At 40.8% G+C, this 15,643-nt stretch overlaps 2 protein-coding genes across 2 annotated transcripts in view; one reads left to right on the forward strand and one right to left on the reverse strand.

Moving 5' to 3' along the window:
- Positions 1 to 15,643, reverse strand: part of mdga2a (MAM domain containing glycosylphosphatidylinositol anchor 2a) — a 168,836-nt gene that overhangs the window by 117,503 nt on the left and 35,690 nt on the right. The gene's annotated exons all lie outside the window — the stretch shown is intronic.
- Positions 11,693 to 14,558, forward strand: LOC115356391 (low choriolytic enzyme-like). The gene is made up of 8 exons (XM_030047534.1): positions 11,693 to 11,764; positions 11,941 to 11,959; positions 12,097 to 12,150; positions 12,261 to 12,407; positions 12,505 to 12,622; positions 13,876 to 14,054; positions 14,231 to 14,312; positions 14,423 to 14,558. Exons 1-8 carry the CDS (start codon positions 11,693 to 11,695, stop codon positions 14,556 to 14,558), a joined length of 807 nt encoding a protein of 268 aa, XP_029903394.1.

The following is a 15,643-nucleotide window of genomic DNA, read 5'->3' on the forward strand; positions in this document are numbered from 1 at the left end:
TCTGTTCACTGAATCGAACATGGAACACCACAGGACAACAAAACAGCTGTGTCTCTCAGAGGTGCTATTTATAGGTTGGCAATACAAACATGCACACATAATGATGTACACACAGCCATGCATGTGAATGCATGCATTCAGACACACACTTTGTTGTGCTGAAATTAGGCCAGTGTGAACCTGCCAGAACCCTGCTGAGATGGAGGCAGAGAGAAGAGAGATGACTATGATGGGTGACGGCTGGGAGGGCTGGAGGACAAATTCCTCTTTATTCCCACATTAGGGCAGCCTACAGCACGGGTTATGGAGCTTGACTGCATACAGCAACCTGAATTATACTGATCTCAGCTTTATGTCATGCAACACATTTTGCAGAAGTGACACAAATGTGTGTATAACTGATAAAATCATTTTTTTTACAGTGCCTGTCTCCTTCTGAGTTATTAGTCCAGACAATTAGGTTGCATTTTTGCTTGTTTGTTTGTCTGTTTCTACTAACTGAATGTGCACTTTACTGAAGTGGCTTGTGCCGCAGCAGTGTGGAAGTGCTTTCTCTGTCCATGGTGCTGAAACATACAGCGCTCCTAACTTTAGCCAGGGAGAGGCTGCTGCCAAAACTCAGCTATTCTCACTGCCCACACATACTGCAAAACAATGTAAGCACAAATGCAACCCTACCAAACATTAAACAGCAGGGATGCAATGTAACACTGCAGTTTTACTATATTTCTGTGACTCAGTATGCAATGCGCCCAGTACTTCACCTACATGTCTCTACCACCATCTTGGCTCAACAGACTCTGGATTCCATCATAATGTTTTGGCAGCACTTCAGCATATTTAAGTCTATTTAATTCCCTGTATGTTTGATACTATACTATACAAAATGAAACCTCATGTCATAATTCATTCCTTGATTTATGTAGAACTTTCATCAGGTGATTTCTAAGAATATTTACGAGTGTACAAGTTTATTAGCACGGTTAAAAAAAAAATTCTCAGCAATGCAAAAGGTATGTGGCCAGAATAAATTAAATAGTGTTGGAAATACCTCTATCTATCTATCTATCTAGCTCTAGATAGACAGACAGACAGGCAGGTAGATAGATAGATAGATTTCTAATTTTAAGATCTCCTCACATGAAATACAAAAAGCATTTCAGCTGCACAAGATTTCTGTATGAAACCATTTCCTCAGCCAAGAGAATTGGAAGAGGTTGTCTTCTGTCTGTCTGTTTGCTCGCTTGTTTGCTAGCAAAATATCTCTAAATGTTATGAACGGATTTGCATGAAACTTTGTGGTTGGTCATGGGCCAAAGAAGCGCTCATTCACTTTTCACAACAAATGGCCAAAGGGTTTGTGGTGGTGGGTGTTATTGACTTTTGATGAATATCCAACATTTTAAACTGACGTATTTTAACAACTGCATAGTGCTGGCGGAGGCATGTGTTCTACTGACTGCTGTTTATTGTCAAATATTTTGTGAAACAGAATGAAGGAAGGAAGATGGGTAATTACTTGACAATCTTTTCACATCTTTCAACTCCATTTAAGAAACAGCGGAAGGAATGAAGGCAATTTCAAAAAGTTATGATAGGGTAGCAAGGTTGTAAAATTACACACACACACACACACACACACAAATACATATTGTATTTAACCATACAAGCACACTGAAAAAGCTTACCAACACACACTGCAAACAACATTCGAAAAGCAAATTCTAATGCCTTTTTTAAAGGAGCAGGCAATTTGTTAAAGGCTCATTAAACTGCACACCACTGGAGTTCACTGAACATGTCCTTGCACTACACAGATTCCTGTGAGCCCGGACACATTTATGAGAGATAAACTTGTAGGCCTTTATGAGTCCACGGTGGTAAATTTATAATGTCGTTAAACACAGACCTTAACAGTTAACAGGAGCCTACTATCTCATGGCTCCAATTATTAGGACAGGTTGTTGAGCTGAGGTATGAAGCCACACTATATCCAGCAACAACACAGTAAACTACACACACACACACACACACACACACACACACACACACACGCACTAACACATATACGTGCGTACAGTATCAGAGTGTAACAGCCAGAGTATCACAGTGTTACAGTTGAGTAAGCCTCTGTGGGTTTTTCCTATCCCATTCTACCAGTTTCTCCATTTACTCTGCCACATTGGCATAGTGGGCCTGTTGTGGCAGTTTGATTTCCCTAAACAACACTAATCGGACATCTGTAGGGAAGGATAAAGCCCAGATTGGCTGTAACCGAGCAGCAGTTCTCTGTCGATAGGCCTAACTCTGGCCAACACTCACACGATTGGCTGGAGCATGGCAGCAGCTTTCTTTATGGTTGGCTACTATTGAGCCAGGAACAGCTCACTGAGGATAGAGTATCTGGCAAACCACAGAAGATTGGACGCAGCCCGCCAAGAAACTGTCTGATGATTGGCTGTGGCGAGTCCAAAGTGAACTGATTGTCCTATCAATGCCCACAGCGCCGGCTGGCTGACAGTGCTGCCTGCTGGCTGGCTTTGCAATATGCGGCTATCCGTAACACCTCCAGGGGGCATATGTCCATGTCTTTGTGAGTTGTGTGTGCGCACATGTGTGTGTATGAGAAAGAGTGTATACCATCCATAACTTTTCCACCGGGGAGCTGTGCAGCTAAGCTCTGCCAGCAGGCTCTAACACCTCATTATTCTAAGCCAGGCAGGAAATGGGTTTTAGAAATCTCTCACCAGTGCTCCTGGTTTCGAGGGCTACAGGTCTTCCAATATCAGTAGCAGAGTCAGGAAATGCCTTTTCCTGTTCAGGGACACTTCACCAAAAATCAGAGCTAATTTACAAGACATATAATCTTGCAAAACAGTCTTGCAAAAATTAATTTGGTTTGAGAGTTTTTGAGAGTTAATGAGTTTGATTTTTTTCTGCTGAGCCTTGTCATGTGAAGGACGCTTATTCCATGTGATGTTAAATACTGCTCAGTGAAAATGATGAGGACGAAATGTAGCAGGGGCTAAAGCCTCATTAGTGGATATTCTTCATTTGGGTGAAATATTTAGTAAGTTATATCATCTACTTAGTACACTGAAAAGAGCTTTATGATGCAGAAGAAGTAGAGCAAGAAGAAGAACAAGAAAAAGAAGAAAAAGAAAAAGAAGAAGAAGACAATAAAGAAATGTGTCTCCTGTGATGTTACATGGCCTGGATTTATGTGGTGTCAGGATTCAAATCAAAGTAAAACATCACCACCAACCAAACATTTTATTACAAAACATGATGACAAAACTATTTTGTGGACACATCAACCAGACCCCAAAAGATGGTTCAAAACCATACCACAATTGAAAACCACAGATGTGCAGTTTGGTGCAGCTTACAAATGTGGTAAACCTAGGGCTGGGTAATAATATCAATATATATTGCCAATATATCAATATATTGATATCGCCATTTGAGACTCAATATAGCGATTTTTAATGTCATAAAATCACGATATGGCACATATGTTGCTTTTCCTGGTTGCATTACAGTAAAGAAATGCAATTTTCTGAATTGTTGAGACTGTTCTAGCCATTCTAATATTTCTCTCCTGCTGCTTGATCAAATTACTGAAATTATCTTATGAAAGCACCGGTAGTCATTTCTACAATATCAAGGTATTAAGTCAAAAATTTTGTGATATTTAATTTTGTCCATTTCTCCCAGACCCCGGTAAACCATGTTATTTTTTTCTTTTTTCCATGAAAATATGTTACTTTAATTGACAGTGTTTTTTTGTTTTTTTTTTTTGGTTTGTTTGTTTTCAAGCCCAACTGAAAAGATGAACTGTTAACACTTTTGGGTTTTCACACCTCCAGACTGGAAGAGCTGTTCATCAAACAACATGGGTCCTTTCATTTAAACTTGGGCTCACGACAGAGCTGCTGATCTTTCATTCCATGGACTCCTTTCCTACGTATCTGTTTCCCCAAGTAGTTTGCTCACCACATAAACTGCAGAAAGTAGGTCCAGTAACTCATGAAAAGAAATACAGGAAACTATGCCAGGAGTTTGATAAAATAATTAAATAAATAAAAACTTCTGCTTCCTCTGCTTACACCAAATGTTACCGCATGCTCAGACGACTCACACCCTCGCACTGTGTAATTTTACACTACAAACACTTCTCTGAGAGAGACCACCCAAAGTAAACTCTAGCTTAAACACCCACTTGAGAAGGTTCATCTCCTAAACAAACAAGGGAGCGTGAGCCAGATGACCAGGTGACCTCCCCTGCCCTGACAACTAGAATAATACATTTTTAAAAGGGAAAATAAAATCAATACCTACACATCTTGTCAAAGTGCTGCTTTCCATAATTTCACACTAGCAAGAAAAATGTGTAGGCAATTGCAGGAGTGAGGTGCAAACACAAATAGTTGAACTGTTGAATTCAGTAATTCATTGACAGTGGAAAAGTGTTTAAAATATTTAAGTGTCAACAGCTTTGAGAAACTAAAAGGTAATCATGTTTCCTCTAATATTTTCCAAATATGTGCGATGAATACTCACAGGAAATCCAGAAAGATTTCTTCAATTAAATTCCCCAACTGAAGAAATTTACAAAGGAAAAAAAAAACACATTTGCCTTGTGTAAACACTGAAGTTAGGCTATTTTTGTGCTGATGTCTCCAGATGTCTCTCGTCTGGATATTTTTTTTATTGCATTTCAAAAAAAGTCTGTAGATTAGAAAAAAGACAATAGAAGTTTTGTGCAGAACTGTACACACACACACAAGGTTTTTGTATCTATATATCTATATCTATAGATCTATAAATTTAAGTCTATGTTTATTATTGACGTAGTTTGCAGAGGTCTTGTACTGGACTACATTATACTGAGAGGTGTTTCTAATTTTTTGTCTTATATATATATATATATATATATATATATATATATATATATATATATATATATATATATACTACTCACAAAAAGTTAGGGATATTCGGCTTTCGGGTGAAATTTCAGGATGAAGCTAAAATGCATTATAACCTTTACAGGTGAACTTAATGTGACCTTCTGTAAATTTTTGAATGCACATGTCCAACTGTTCAGTGTTTCAGTACTTTTTGCACAAGTTGCTGTTCTCTAACAAGGAGTTTAACGGCAAAATTCACATCAGGTGTTTGATGCTCCAGCTCATCGAGGTCGTATCATTAGGGAACGGCTGCTGGAGACTGGGGTACCTCAAATGGAGTGGCCTGCACTTTCTCATACCTGAATCCCATAGAAAACCTATGGGATCAGCTGAGTCCCGTGTAGAGGCTCGGAGCTCTGTACCCCAGAACCTCAATGTCCTGAGGGCCGCCCTTCAAGAAGAGTGGGATGCCATGCCTCAGCAGACAATAAGTCGACTTGTGAACAGCATGAGACGTCGTTGTCAAGCTGTAATTGATGCTCGAGGGCACATGACAAGTTATTGACACTGACATTTTTTGTTGTGGTATATCCACCACTGTTGTTGGCTTTTGTTTCAAGAAATTGTTTGAGATGAGGAAATCACCAGTGTATGCTTCTACTTAAATGCCCTACTTTCATGATATAATATCACTGTAGCGTGAACTTTTTACATTTTCCATAAATTTCACCCAAAAGCCAAATATCCCTAACTTTTTGTGAGTAGTGTATATATATATTTACATGAGGGGGACAGAATATGAGAAACACCTCAATAAAATGCAACAGCACCACTAACTATGAGCTCAATGCCAAACACAGAATTGAGTTAACACCTCTGTCACTGAGCATTATAGGCAGCAGGAAAAGAAACTTTATGGCAGAACAGTTGCATTGGACTGTATTAGACTGGTACAGGTGTACCGACTAAAGTGGCCACTGAGAGTAAAATATATAGTTATATAAAGTTATTCTAATTCTCAGTTCTGCCCACTCCCGCTGACTTTTTTAATGGCCCATCTCAGCCACATGATGAGAAGTGAAATTGACTCCCATCTCATGGGAATCACACAGGAATCCAGTGGCCCACAGCATTCCTGAAAAAAGAAAAACAGTCAGCCTCCCATTTCTACCCACCAACAAACATTTTAGTAGGAGACAGTTCCTATGTTAAGAGTAAAACTGCTTTACAATCTGCTGAAGCTTTCTTTTGCCACCATTACCATTACCTTCAGCACAAAGACCTTTGGGTATCATTTTCAAATCCACCTTAATGTATAAAGCACTTGATGCCTCATCTATCAAACAAGATTATTCCCTGAATGGACTGTGCATTCAGGTTGTGGCTTAATCAATTGCATTACTACAATAATACAGCTGATTCAATTTACTATTCACAGCCTCTTACAAGTCTAGTAATTCACACCAATTAAGAGGGTGTTCATATTGAATATATTTGCTCCTGTTTGTCTGAATGTCAATTAGTATGAACAAGATGTTTACCTTCTCAGATTGACTCGACTATAGAGAGGGGAGAGAGAAGAAAAAAGGGAGGAAGGAAGAGCGAGACAAACAGACAGACAGTGAGCTGCTTTAGACTGTTTACAAACCTACATCTTGCCTCCGCGTTTGATTCCTGCTGCTGAGCTGACTAAGCTCTAGTCTCCTCACTCTTTATGATAATAATGAAGCGCTGGTGTTGAAACATATTGTACCATGACTCAACACTAAAGGGATTACATGCACTCTGCACTGGCGCCGTAATGTATGTATTATTTGTATGTGACAGACACCAAGAAGAAGCTGTTATCCACACACATTCAGGTGTGAAAATGGCCAACCAGCTAGCATGTACCTGCTTGTCAAAACATATAATGAGTCGCATGACAGGGCAGAAAATGTATGCAGTGTGCGAAAGGGCTTGTTATTTTGACACGCAGTCATATGCGGTGCAAAGGTGGCTGACGGGGGAGTTATTAGGGCATCTGTGTCAGGTCAGACAACCAACTGTGGGAGGGAGTCAGCCACAGTGAGTTAAGAGGCAGCAGACCAAGCTAATGTACTCTATTTAACAGGACGGTCATCATGACAGCGGCCTTCCTGGCACACACTCCCACTGAACACCAGTGCAGCGATTCTAAATGTTAAGCACATTGTTTAATAGTCCATTAAGCAAATTGATATTGCTCATTGACTGTTGTCCTTGGCTGCCCACATAGTGTCAAAGAAAAAGACAGAGATGTACTCTAGGATAATAGAAGGCTAATAGGGTGTGCCATCACTTTGTTTGGCATTTGTGAACAATGTGCCAAATCTTCCCATCTGCCGCCAACTTGTTTGCTCATTTTCATACCATAAGTCCCATTCCCCTTTTAACCCCTTGAATAACCCCGGATTCCACAGTATATTTCCCCTTAAGAAGCTTCAAAGTTAGAACATTGTATGAAAATGTCACATGGATATTCTGTATATGCTGGTTTCAATGCTTTCCTGAAGCTGTAACACACTTATACTGAGTTAAATTTTCAAACCAAACATTTCACTGTTTTCAGCATTACTTCAAATTGATATAATATTTATAATATTTGTATGTTTTGTGCATCATTCCATATACATTTCCCTGTAAATGTGGCTGTAGTTTATTCATTTTGAAGAATCAGTAATGTGTAACAGCTCAAGATGATGCACAAGGCATTTCATAGTGGATGGTATTGCATCCAGTGGGCCTCACTGCCTCTCCCTTGCCATGTTTGCCGCGGTCCAACCTGCACAGTTTCTGACAGCGCCTTCCTGCATTATGTCCTGCCCCAATTTCAACCTGAGAACTGCTGAATTATGGAGGCAAGACATCACCGAAATGCAATCTCCCTGTGACTGTAAAATGTGGCGGCGAGCAGCGGGACTATGGTTAACGGTTGTTTTAACAGGGAAAAAAAAGAGGAGTATGAGTAAGAAGAAAAGGGGGAAGACGTGCTGGGATGGGAGAAGTCCTACTAAAGAGTCACATAAGCATCACACTTATTCTGACGTCTCTAAGGGCTTTCTGAAGCCGCCTTCTTTTTTTTTTAGCAGAGTAAAGATGTTTGGAGGGGAATAAAAATGATTTCTGTGGCTAGCACTAGAGTGACATCCAATTGAATAAGATCTACTTCCTCTGGAGTCGGAGAACGCATTAGGAATAAAGCTCAGCTGAATGGATGGGTCATACATCACTGAGCATTACTCGTGCTTCGCCGTGACTCTAAAACACAAATTGGATTACCTGTGCAGCCACATGACTTGGACACACAAAGGCAGACATACGGACAACATACAGGCATGAGCGCGCACACAGACACACACACATCCATTTATATACAAAATTCATGGTGCAAACTTTGGAAAATATACACATCCATATGGCTGCGCTGTGCTTACACGTACCTGCACTCTGTCTTTCTCTCTCTAACACACACAAATGCCTACACACACACGCGCACGCACACATGCACGCCGACACAAAGGCTCTGTGCTTTGTTTTCGTTCCCTAAAAAATAAATGCCTACATTATTGTGATGTACAGCAGAGGGCCACATCATATAAAGGTTGGAGTGATGAAATCGCAATTTGAAGCTGTTGGCCTTGACATGGTGTGAAATCAGATCCTAAAACTCTTTATGGTGCTGTGAACCCAGACAGCATCCTTCTTCCCCCTGTAAATACTGCAGCCTTGTGATTTACTGGCGAGGGGTCGAATAAATCTGAATACTCCTCCCTCTAAACCTAACAATGTCTGGTCTTTTTATGAGATGGCACAATAATTGTTTTGTGCATCATGGTCTGCTGGCCAAGGCCTTGTCAGAGCATCTTTATTTTGCTTCTTAGACCACCACTGTTGCTGCAAAGCTTCAATAATGACTATAACACTTTATACCCAGTGGCTAATTGAGCCATTATCATTATTTGAAACAACAAATTTTAGACGGAGCCACACAGTTAAAGGTCACGCCCAGTGTAAAAGGAAAAGCTCCCTGTGTAATCTGAAGGGCTGGAGAGGCCACAGAAGATGTTCAGTTTAATGGCAAGCTGCAGATAATACAGCATCTGCATTATCCAAATTAAACTCCTAAATACTCCAAGCCTGAGATTCAGACTCCGTTTTCCATTGCAAATCAGTCTAACTCACAAAATTAGGACACTTACAATAATGTCAGTCAGTGCTGACACTTTGTGCCAAATATGCCAAATTAATTTGCTGGGAGGAGTCCCAGGTCCCAATGGGAAAAAATGCTTCTGAATGTCCTTCCCAGTGGGAGTTCGGCTTTGAGTTCTGAACAGAAGCAGCAAATGACCTGGCTACAACAAAAACCTTCTGTCAGGTGAAAATTGTAAACAAACACACACACTGTAACATTTCATTTTATTACTCCATTGTGCCATGTTCACTTTTTTTTATCTGACTGAAAAATGCGAGGTAATGCTTTGGGCTATAGTGAGCAATGAACATGCTAAAAATTACCAAGTGGAGTTCTCAAACACGGCACAGTGGGAGCTGGGAGGTTTAAACTGGGCACTTCCCAGCTGCTGGCACGTCTCAAATGCAAGGACCCTGCCTAGCCGAGCCGACCTCACCTCACCGACAGGCCACACAGTACACAGGGCTGCGGGCTGCTTGTCAGACGAGGTGGCGAGCAACATTGGCACACCGCAACGGACGTCAGCTGAATCACAGATGATAAGGAGGAGGAGCACCGAGTCATAGGATGGTGCAACAGCAACCACCTTCAGCTCAACAGGAAAACCAAGGAGCTAGTGGTGGACTTCCAGCCAGAGGCTCCACATCCCTGTCACCATAATGGAGTAGGGAGTGGAGATGATGGAGTGCAAGGGGTGCAAGTCAACAACAAGCTGGACTGGCTGGTCAACACTGAGGCCCTCTACAGGACAGGACAGAGCAGGCTGTGTTCTACCAGTCTGTAGCAGCCAGACTTATCTTCTTTGCTGTGGTGTGCTGGGGAGGTGGCATCCAGGCTTGTGGTGCCAACACACTGAGCAAGCTGGTGAAGAAGGCTGGCTCTGTGGTGGAGATGGAGCTGGACAGTGTGGAGCCTGTGACGGAGAAGAGGAGGAGAGGGGAGCTGAAAGCTATCATGGACGGCCCCTCTCATCCTCTTCATGCCGAGCCGAGGCGACTCAGGAGCGTTCAGCCAGTCTCATACAGCACCTGAGGGGACTCCTTTTTGCCACCACCATCAGACTTTACAGCGCCACAGCACCCAGTGCCTCCTACCTCCACTGTCTGAGACTCACAACCGTATACCACTCACAGCGAAACTGCCACTAACACAGCTCTTGCACATGTAAACGAACACTGTATGTGCATATTCACTGTGTGTATCTTTAGAAACAACATCAGGGTCCCATTCTGCTGCACTTAAAAAGACAAATGTGAAGGAGAAGACAATTGTATTTCTATTTTTTTTTTTTTTTTTACTTTTTAGATGTATAGGTAATGGAAAAGTCTTTCTATTCTTTGATGTTAAACACATTTCCTTGTGCTGCCGAGTCAAACTGAATGTTCCCTACATTGGATCAATAAAGGCACATCTTATGTCTTATCTTGGGCTAACAACAGGCTAACCATGGAAACTAACACCCTGGAACAGAGCTACAGCAGGCTAATTCTAACAAACAGACCGGGGGTCCCTTCCAGTGGGGCTACTTGATAAATTAAATTAAACTTTAGCCAAATCCAGTCAGCAGAACGCAGAAAACACCTTCCCTCTCAGGAATGCCTCCACAACACAATGTTGCTCTGCTTTGAGTGTTTCAATTTGTTTAAAAAAAAAAAAATGATAGTGCTGTCTATGACTTTATCATCCATTTGCTCCTGTCAGCCAGAGTCAGCTAATGCTATGATCTCTTTGGCTCTGGCACAGCTTGATTACGCCAACATATGTTCTCCCTACAACAGCGCTGATTAGCCCGCTTCGTTTTTTAAACCGAGAAATTTCAACCAAGAAATAAGAGTGTGCAGAGAGTGGCCAACCAGAAACAGACAGAAAAAAAAGTTTGATTGTGCCTCTGTGGTAAAAAGGTAATGTTGGTATAAATGTGAAAATGGTTTTGAAAAAATTTGCACTTACATTTTCATTCATTTTCATCCATAGAGCCCAAAATTAAATGTATTCATTTAGGTAATTTGTATTGCCCATCCAAATGAAGCTCTTGTTTTGGTCATTTTCATCACAGGCCAATCAATGAATGGCATCAATTAATTCAAAAATAGCAGAAATAGTTCAAAATTACAGATTATTTCTTTACTGTTGATGTTTTCTTAGCAAATATTTTAAGAACCTCTCTTTCACTCTAATTTATTTTATTTCATTTTTTCTCACATTGTGGATCCCTTATTTCTGAAATTAAACTTTTCAGCCGGTCTTATGCACCTTTCTAGCCCCTACCTGGTTAAAGAGACCATCTGAAATCTGATGCTAGACAAGCTGACACAGGGTCAGTGTAATCTCCCCAGCATAAGATTATCCCTGTGTTGTATCAGTGGGACAGGGTGGGGAGGACACTCCATCAGCTGTGTGTCTAAGACCCCTTTACCACTAATCTCTACACACAGACACACCTTGACAGTCAGCATATAAACTCTGCCCTCAGCAGGCCTGAGCATCAGTCCTTGGTGAAACAAGTCACGTCTCCAGAGCGACCTCTTCATCAAGAGCATTAGCACCATCCAAACAGCAAGAGACAATGGAGCTCAGAGCAATGATTTCTCTCCTTCTGCTGCTGCTCCTGGGCCTGTCTATGGCTCACCCTGGCCTGGTAAGAGACAGCTGGTCAATATGGTAGACAACACTTTTACTCCAGCAGATAAGGAAACGCATGGCACAGCATAAATGCCCTTTTTTTCCTCAATCCATTTCCCAGTGCATTGCATTCCACAGAGTTTCAGTACTGTGATATGAACAAGTTTTTTTTTTTTTCCCATTCTCCCACAGGAAGACGGAGGGGAAAACGGTAAGTGTCCACACCTCTGCGGGGCTATTTGCAGCCCTGTCTGACTGAAAAAATGAATCGGGTATCGTAAAGAGGCCATTTTGTTTTTTCTGTGAAACTGGTTGTGGATGACTTCCTCTTTGGTTCCCTTTCCTCAGAAATCCTCGAGGATGAGTCTGACATTACCTCAACTATTCTGAGGATGAACAACGGTTAGTGTTCAATCATGTCAGAACAACACACACACACGACAAAGGAAAGTCAGATATTTCTTGCTTCGGCTTGACATTGAGCTGGTATTTATTTTCTTTCATCCCACTAGGCTCTACAGATTTTCTGATAGAAGGAGATGTGCTGATTCCAAGAACAAGAAGTGCCATGAGATGCTTCAGTAAAACATTCAGCTGTCTGTGGTCAAAGTCAGCTAATGGGAAAGTGGAGATCCCTTTCATCATAAACTCTAAATACGGTGGGTTTCCACATAAAACGTTAACTGAATAAACAGCATGTCCTTCTCACATACTTCCCTGCCGATGACACTCAGTATGTTTTCTGTATGGTTGCAGATACTCATGAGAAGAATGAGATTTTAAATGCGATGAAGGACTTCCATTCAAAAACGTGCATTCGCTTCGTTCCACGTGTCAAACAGAGGATGTACATCAGCTTTGAGCCGAGATACGGGTAAGTCGGTAACCAAACAATGATGGCACTCGTGTGAAGTGCCTTTGCTTAAATAGTCAAATGATGACGACAACTGTGTCTCTTAAAGACAAGTGAGCAGTAGTTATGCTTATTTACACCAAATACTCCATTGTGGGATTAAAAAATACTGTTAAAGTTACACTGCAATGTTTCTGAGGGCCAGTCAAAGTGAGAACTTTAACTTACAAAAACAAACTAATCTATCAGTGAGTCGGTCTGGTATGTATGTAGTATGTAGACTTAACCTTAATTATGTGCTTATTCTTTATTCTATTATTATTTTTTTTTTTTTTTTTTGTCAATTGTCTGAAGGATCATTACCTCACTCCACTCTGAGTAGCCTAATTTTGCATATCCCACCTTTAAGTACCATGAAAATGGACTAATAATACTTTTCCCTGCAGAATGGTTAGGCAACTCTATAACACTTAAGATCACTTAAATCCCTAAATTAGGGATTAACAAAGCACGGCTGTGTAAAGCAAACATTTCCCCAGGGACTATTTTCCCTGGCGGAGGAACTGTTTCACTCCACCCAATTTCAAGCCGTGAAAACACAACAGTGCTGCTGCTTTCAGGAAAACGAGTGTGGACGACTTTATCACGGTGATGGGACACTGGTGTGAAGAAAGACTTGTAAAATGCGACTGCTTGCTCCAGGAAAAGATTAGCAGAAACATGAAGTGCACACATTTTGTAGATATTACACTAAACATGCTAAATCACTGGTATGGTCCTCTGACACATTTATCATCCTTATCACTAACACCTTGAACAGCATTTAGCCTGAGGCTGAGGTAAGCAGCACCCACAACAGGGGCCGAGAAAGCAGACAGTGAATGAGGCAATCAGTAATAAATGTAAAAAAAAAAAAAATGGCAGTCTTTACCAGTGTCTTGTCTGGTGCATACAGTATTTTGCTTCACAGTTCTTTTTTGCTCTCACTGTTTACTGCATTGTCGTTGTTGCTATGACTTCCCTGTGCTTCATAGCCGTAAGCCAGCTCACTGCTGCAGCCACAGCAAAAGGTATAGAAACTAAGAACCAAACATCAATAAAAGCCAACTTAAGGCAAATGTGCAGTGACACATGTAGGCACAGGCTCACAGACAGACACAGGCTACTAACATGTAATAATGGATACACTGCGTATGTATTTATTTATTTCATCTCTCTCTTTCTGTGTGTCTTTCTCTCTTTCTCTCACTCTCTCTCTCTCTCTGCATTCTCAGGTGCTTCTCCTCTCTGGGTCGCCTTGGAGACAAGCAGGTGGTGTCACTGCAGAGGTTCGGCTGCGTACGCCACGGCATCATCCAGCATGAGCTGCTGCATGCTCTGGGCTTCTACCACGAACACACTCGGAGCGACCGCGACCAGTATGTCAGAATCAACTGGGAATACGTCAAACAATGTAAGAATCTCATGCCGTCAGCTGTTAAATGCCAAGGAAAAGCATCTGTTTTCATGGCTGAAAAGACATTAGTTTGACTCAGTCTATTAGTATAGGAAGCCAATGACAATGTGGTCGTTGAATTTACTGTATGGTGCTGCCCATTAATGATTTCTGATATCTGATTTGTGACTCAGATTACGTGCACAACTTTCAGAAGAAGGACAGTAATAATCTCAACACCCCATATGACTACTCTTCTGTAATGCACTATGGAAGGTAAGGTACAAAAAGAGTGAGCACAAAAGAACAAAAATAAAATATTTCCTGAATCTGACTTTATTCAGGAATAAATACTAGTTAAATCATCTTCTTTCCTGAATCTGCAGGACTGCCTTCGCCAGTCAGTTTGGAAAGGAAACCATAACTCCCATCCCTGATCCCTCTGTTCCCATTGGCCAGAGGCAGGGCATGTCCGACATTGATATTCGCAGGATCAACACACTGTACAAATGCTGTAAGTAGATCCCATGTTCCAAAAAGGCATTATGGATTGGCTTGAAACCTCTTCAACTCCCATCGGTGCGTGTGTCATTACGAATGCATGCTGCGCAGCTGGGCTTTGTTCAAACCCACAGAACTTTATTTTAAATTCTAGTGGTGGTCTCTGTGTTTCCAAAGATACCACATATCTCCTGCTGAATTACAAGGAAATGTGTATAAAATGATGCACAAGACATGTAGATATTATTTTTTCTATTTGATGGGATGGGGATGGTGCATAAATCAACAGCATCTTGAGTTTGAATATTTCACTCAATAAAACTGTGATATAGCTTCAGTGAAGCGTTTCAGCTGGCAGATACAGAATAAATATGTCCCAGTGTTATATGATATGGGATCTTTTTTTTTTCTTTTTTTTTTTCGAATTTGGAAATTGACGGCAAAATCATCAAGGGGTAAAGGGATCAATGTACTGTTTAAGTACTTTCAGATTTCATGAATTATTTGTCTTTTGCCAAAGAGCGTTTGTCTGTATTGTAGTATCGTGCTGTAGCCGGATCTAATTTTTTAATGCTACGCTTTGAACACAGACTGAAGCTGCTCTTTGCAGCATATATATATAACAGCCAGAGCGTGAACTCAATAATACTGTTTGAATTTAGTTGTAGATGAAATAGTTGCCCTAAACCTTGTGGTCTCTCTTTACAGAAACAGAAGACAACAACGCCATGGATGACATTGTTGCAGATGCTATGTTCTGTCTTTAAAAAAAAAAAAAAAAAAAAAAAACTAAGAAAATTATCCATCATAATAATGCTAATTATGCATTGTATCAATAAAGTGACCAAAATAAAGCAAAGCATTATTACTCAAGTTTCTATTGTTTGACTTTCAATATGATACTTCATGTGCAAAAACAAAGAGAATGTTGGCACAAGACAAAGAAATTAATTTATTTTGACATGTGAAATGCAAAAGAGTGGCGATATGTTCATAATTGAGTTCACTTCCATTTTGATGCACAGTAATTAAAATGGTTATTTGTACACTGATGAAAAATACATTGTTTTATTAGAGTGAGTCAGTGCAGGCTTATCCTCAGTGAG

Source organism: Myripristis murdjan, chromosome 24, assembly GCF_902150065.1.
Source record: "Myripristis murdjan chromosome 24, fMyrMur1.1, whole genome shotgun sequence".
Taxonomy (NCBI): Eukaryota; Metazoa; Chordata; class Actinopteri; order Holocentriformes; family Holocentridae; genus Myripristis; species Myripristis murdjan.

Excerpts from the sequence above, each read along its gene's own strand:
- LOC115356391 (XM_030047534.1), top strand. The coding sequence starts at position 11,693 with ATGGAGCTCAGAGCAATGATTTCTCTCCTTCTGCTGCTGCTCCTGGGC. Across the intron at positions 12,151-12,260 it reads TATTCTGAGGATGAACAACG|GCTCTACAGATTTTCTGATA; the intron begins GTTAGTGTTCAA and ends TCATCCCACTAG. Across the intron at positions 14,313-14,422 it reads TCTGTAATGCACTATGGAAG|GACTGCCTTCGCCAGTCAGT; the intron begins GTAAGGTACAAA and ends CTGAATCTGCAG.